The sequence below is a fragment of the Microtus ochrogaster genome, unplaced genomic scaffold, assembly GCF_000317375.1.
Source record: "Microtus ochrogaster isolate Prairie Vole_2 unplaced genomic scaffold, MicOch1.0 UNK11, whole genome shotgun sequence".
Taxonomy (NCBI): Eukaryota; Metazoa; Chordata; class Mammalia; order Rodentia; family Cricetidae; genus Microtus; species Microtus ochrogaster.
Window position 1 is genome coordinate 187,399 of NW_004949109.1, and position 2,561 is coordinate 189,959.

A 2,561-nucleotide genomic window follows, 5' to 3' on the forward strand; every position below is an offset into this window, starting at 1 on the left:
CGTATTTATAGACTAGTTCTTGGGGTAAAAAAATTACTTTAGAAAATGATCTAGCAGCATTTCTACATAGCTAACATTTGTTATTAGTTAGAAAAACAAAGCAAAACAAATTTCCTACATTCTTAAACATATAGACGTGTGTGTATATAAATGCTTTCCCTACACTTAGCACAGATTTAAATGGTTTTACTCTACCTTTAAAGTGCAAGTCAGCCTATTGGGCTTTAAATCTTGATCCTCCATTGTTCTCGAGCCGTCTACTACCACATACAGGTGGCGCATCTACCAAATACAAATGAAATTCCCAAGAGAAGAAGCAAAAATATCATTTAATATTCAAATAGCCCATATATTTTAAATATATTTTTAAGATGTAGTTGTTTTACCATTTATTCTATCAAGTCAGAATATTCCTCTGATCCAAACTAGCTCTGCACAAGTCAAGGAAAAAATCATAACATACCATTCCAAGTCGGACCTGTCCATGGTGCTCAAACACTCTGTTAAAATCATAAAAAATACTTCATTTCAACACCGTACGCTACCAAAAACCCAATAAAACAACTAATCTGTACCTTTTAGTGAATTATTAAATTTGGAATACACACGGACAGTTTCTGAACACTACTTTCCTGGGGGCAGGGCTAGCTGCTAGTCCTTTACCCTGGTCAACTATGGATGAGCTTCCTACTGAGCACACAGTAAAAGGAAGGGTTAAGGACAGCTGGAGCGAGACAGAAGGTTTCAGGAATCTACCTCCCCTCCTGTAACTCTCTCACAGAAGCATCTCATACCTTTTCCTCTTCGCCTTGAAGAGAATGTCTTCTATCGTGGCTTTAAGTGATCCACTTTCATCTTCTTTAAGAATTTCCCTGTAGTCGATATTTATTGGTTTGAAAAGATAAGCTAAAAGTTCTAACCCAAAAAAATTAAAATGTGTAAAAATTTGTATATATAATTGTGTAGCAGTACAATCCACAGTAGCCAAAAGCTGGAACAGATCTAAATGTCCATCAAATGCTGAATGTATAAACAAAAATGTAGCAGAACAGTACATGGGATACTATACAGCAATTACAAGGAAACATACACATGAATGAGCTTTAAAATTTATATAAAATGTACAAGAAAGGTGAGTCTAAAGGTCACAGATTCACAGTTGTCTACAGGCGGTGGAAACAGAGTGAGTCCGAAGGGACTTTGCTGTGATTAAAATGTTATAATAGTTTACGGCAGAAGCTACACAAAAGAGATTCTACATGAGGTGCATGTAAACTGAAGCTGAAGGGAAAGCGACAATGTCCACAACATGTGACATTTACACTCTACCTACCAGGTTCTCTCGTAGCCTCCTTCCCACCGCTTAGTTCTCTCAGGCTCTTCATCCATGCTTGTATACTGATATGTGCTTATTCAACACTGTAAACAAACCATTGGATCACACGTTTTCTAAAGACAGTTATCACAAAATGATTTAATTATGTGATAGTTAAGGACAAAGTTAAAGTATCAGAATATAAGAAAACATTTAGCCAGGCGGTGGTGGTACACGCCTTTAATCCCAGCCCTCAGGAGGCAGAGGCAGGTGGATCTCTGTGAGTTCGAAGTCAGCCTGGTCTACAAGAGCTAGTTCCAGGACAGGCTCCAAAGCTACAGAGAAACCCTGTCTCAAAAAACAAAAACAAAAAAATATATATATTTGAAACATGTAAAAAAAATAAAAAACTGTTTCATGAACATGTCACCGGACAAGAATTCTGAGAAATAAGAATAAGATTAACCATAACCAACAATTATTATAGCTGAGAGACCAATTCATTGTTCTTTCTCTCCTTTTTGTAAGCTTGAATTGTCTCAGGACCACATGTTTTAAAATGAAATTTATCCAGGTGGTGGTGGCACACACCTTTAATCCCAGCACCCAGGAGACAAGCAGATCTCTGTTAATTTGAGACCAACCTGGTCTACAAGAGCTAGTTCCAGGACAGCTAGGGCTGTTACACAGAGAAACCCTGTCCCAAAAACCCAGGGAAAAAAAACTCAAGCAAAATGAAATTTATCAGCCAGTCAGGGATGGTGTATGCCTTTAATCCCAGACAGAGGCAGGCAGATCTCTGAGTTTGAGGCCAGCCTGTTCTACAGATCCAGTTCCAGGACAACCAGGGCCACACAGAGAAACTGTCTTGGGGCATGGTGGGAGAATAAAAATTTATCATTTATAAATAGGTAAATGCTATAACTCATAATTCAATGAGACACAAAATTACATATGGAATATGATCTCAACTATTAAAGGAAAAACTATAAAAGGAATTTTTTGATCATTCAATAAGTATTAGTTGGGCACGGTAGTATATGCCTTTAATCTCAACACTGCACTCCACAGACAGACATACAGATCTATGATTGGGGGCCAGCCTGCTCTACATAGTAAGTATTACAAATGATTTCATCTGCATGAAAGAATTAACATGGGAGCTGGAGAGATGGCACAGATGGTCTGCTCTTCCAGAGGTCCTGAGTTCAATTCCCAGCAACCACATGGTGGCTCACAACCATCT

At 38.1% G+C, this 2,561-nt stretch overlaps 1 protein-coding gene across 1 annotated transcript in view; it reads right to left on the reverse strand.

The window, feature by feature from the left end:
- Nucleotides 1-2,561, reverse strand: part of Gtf2h2c (GTF2H2 family member C) — a 28,053-nt gene that overhangs the window by 23,790 nt on the left and 1,702 nt on the right. Inside the window, exons 2-5 of the mRNA XM_026788976.1 lie at nt 1,334-1,419; nt 795-872; nt 464-500; nt 196-282 (exon numbers count right to left, since the gene is read on the reverse strand). Coding sequence (XP_026644777.1) covers nt 196-282; nt 464-500; nt 795-872; nt 1,334-1,389 — 258 coding nt within the window. The 5' untranslated portion in view covers nt 1,390-1,419. The remainder of the gene's footprint in view (nt 1-195; nt 283-463; nt 501-794; nt 873-1,333; nt 1,420-2,561) is intronic.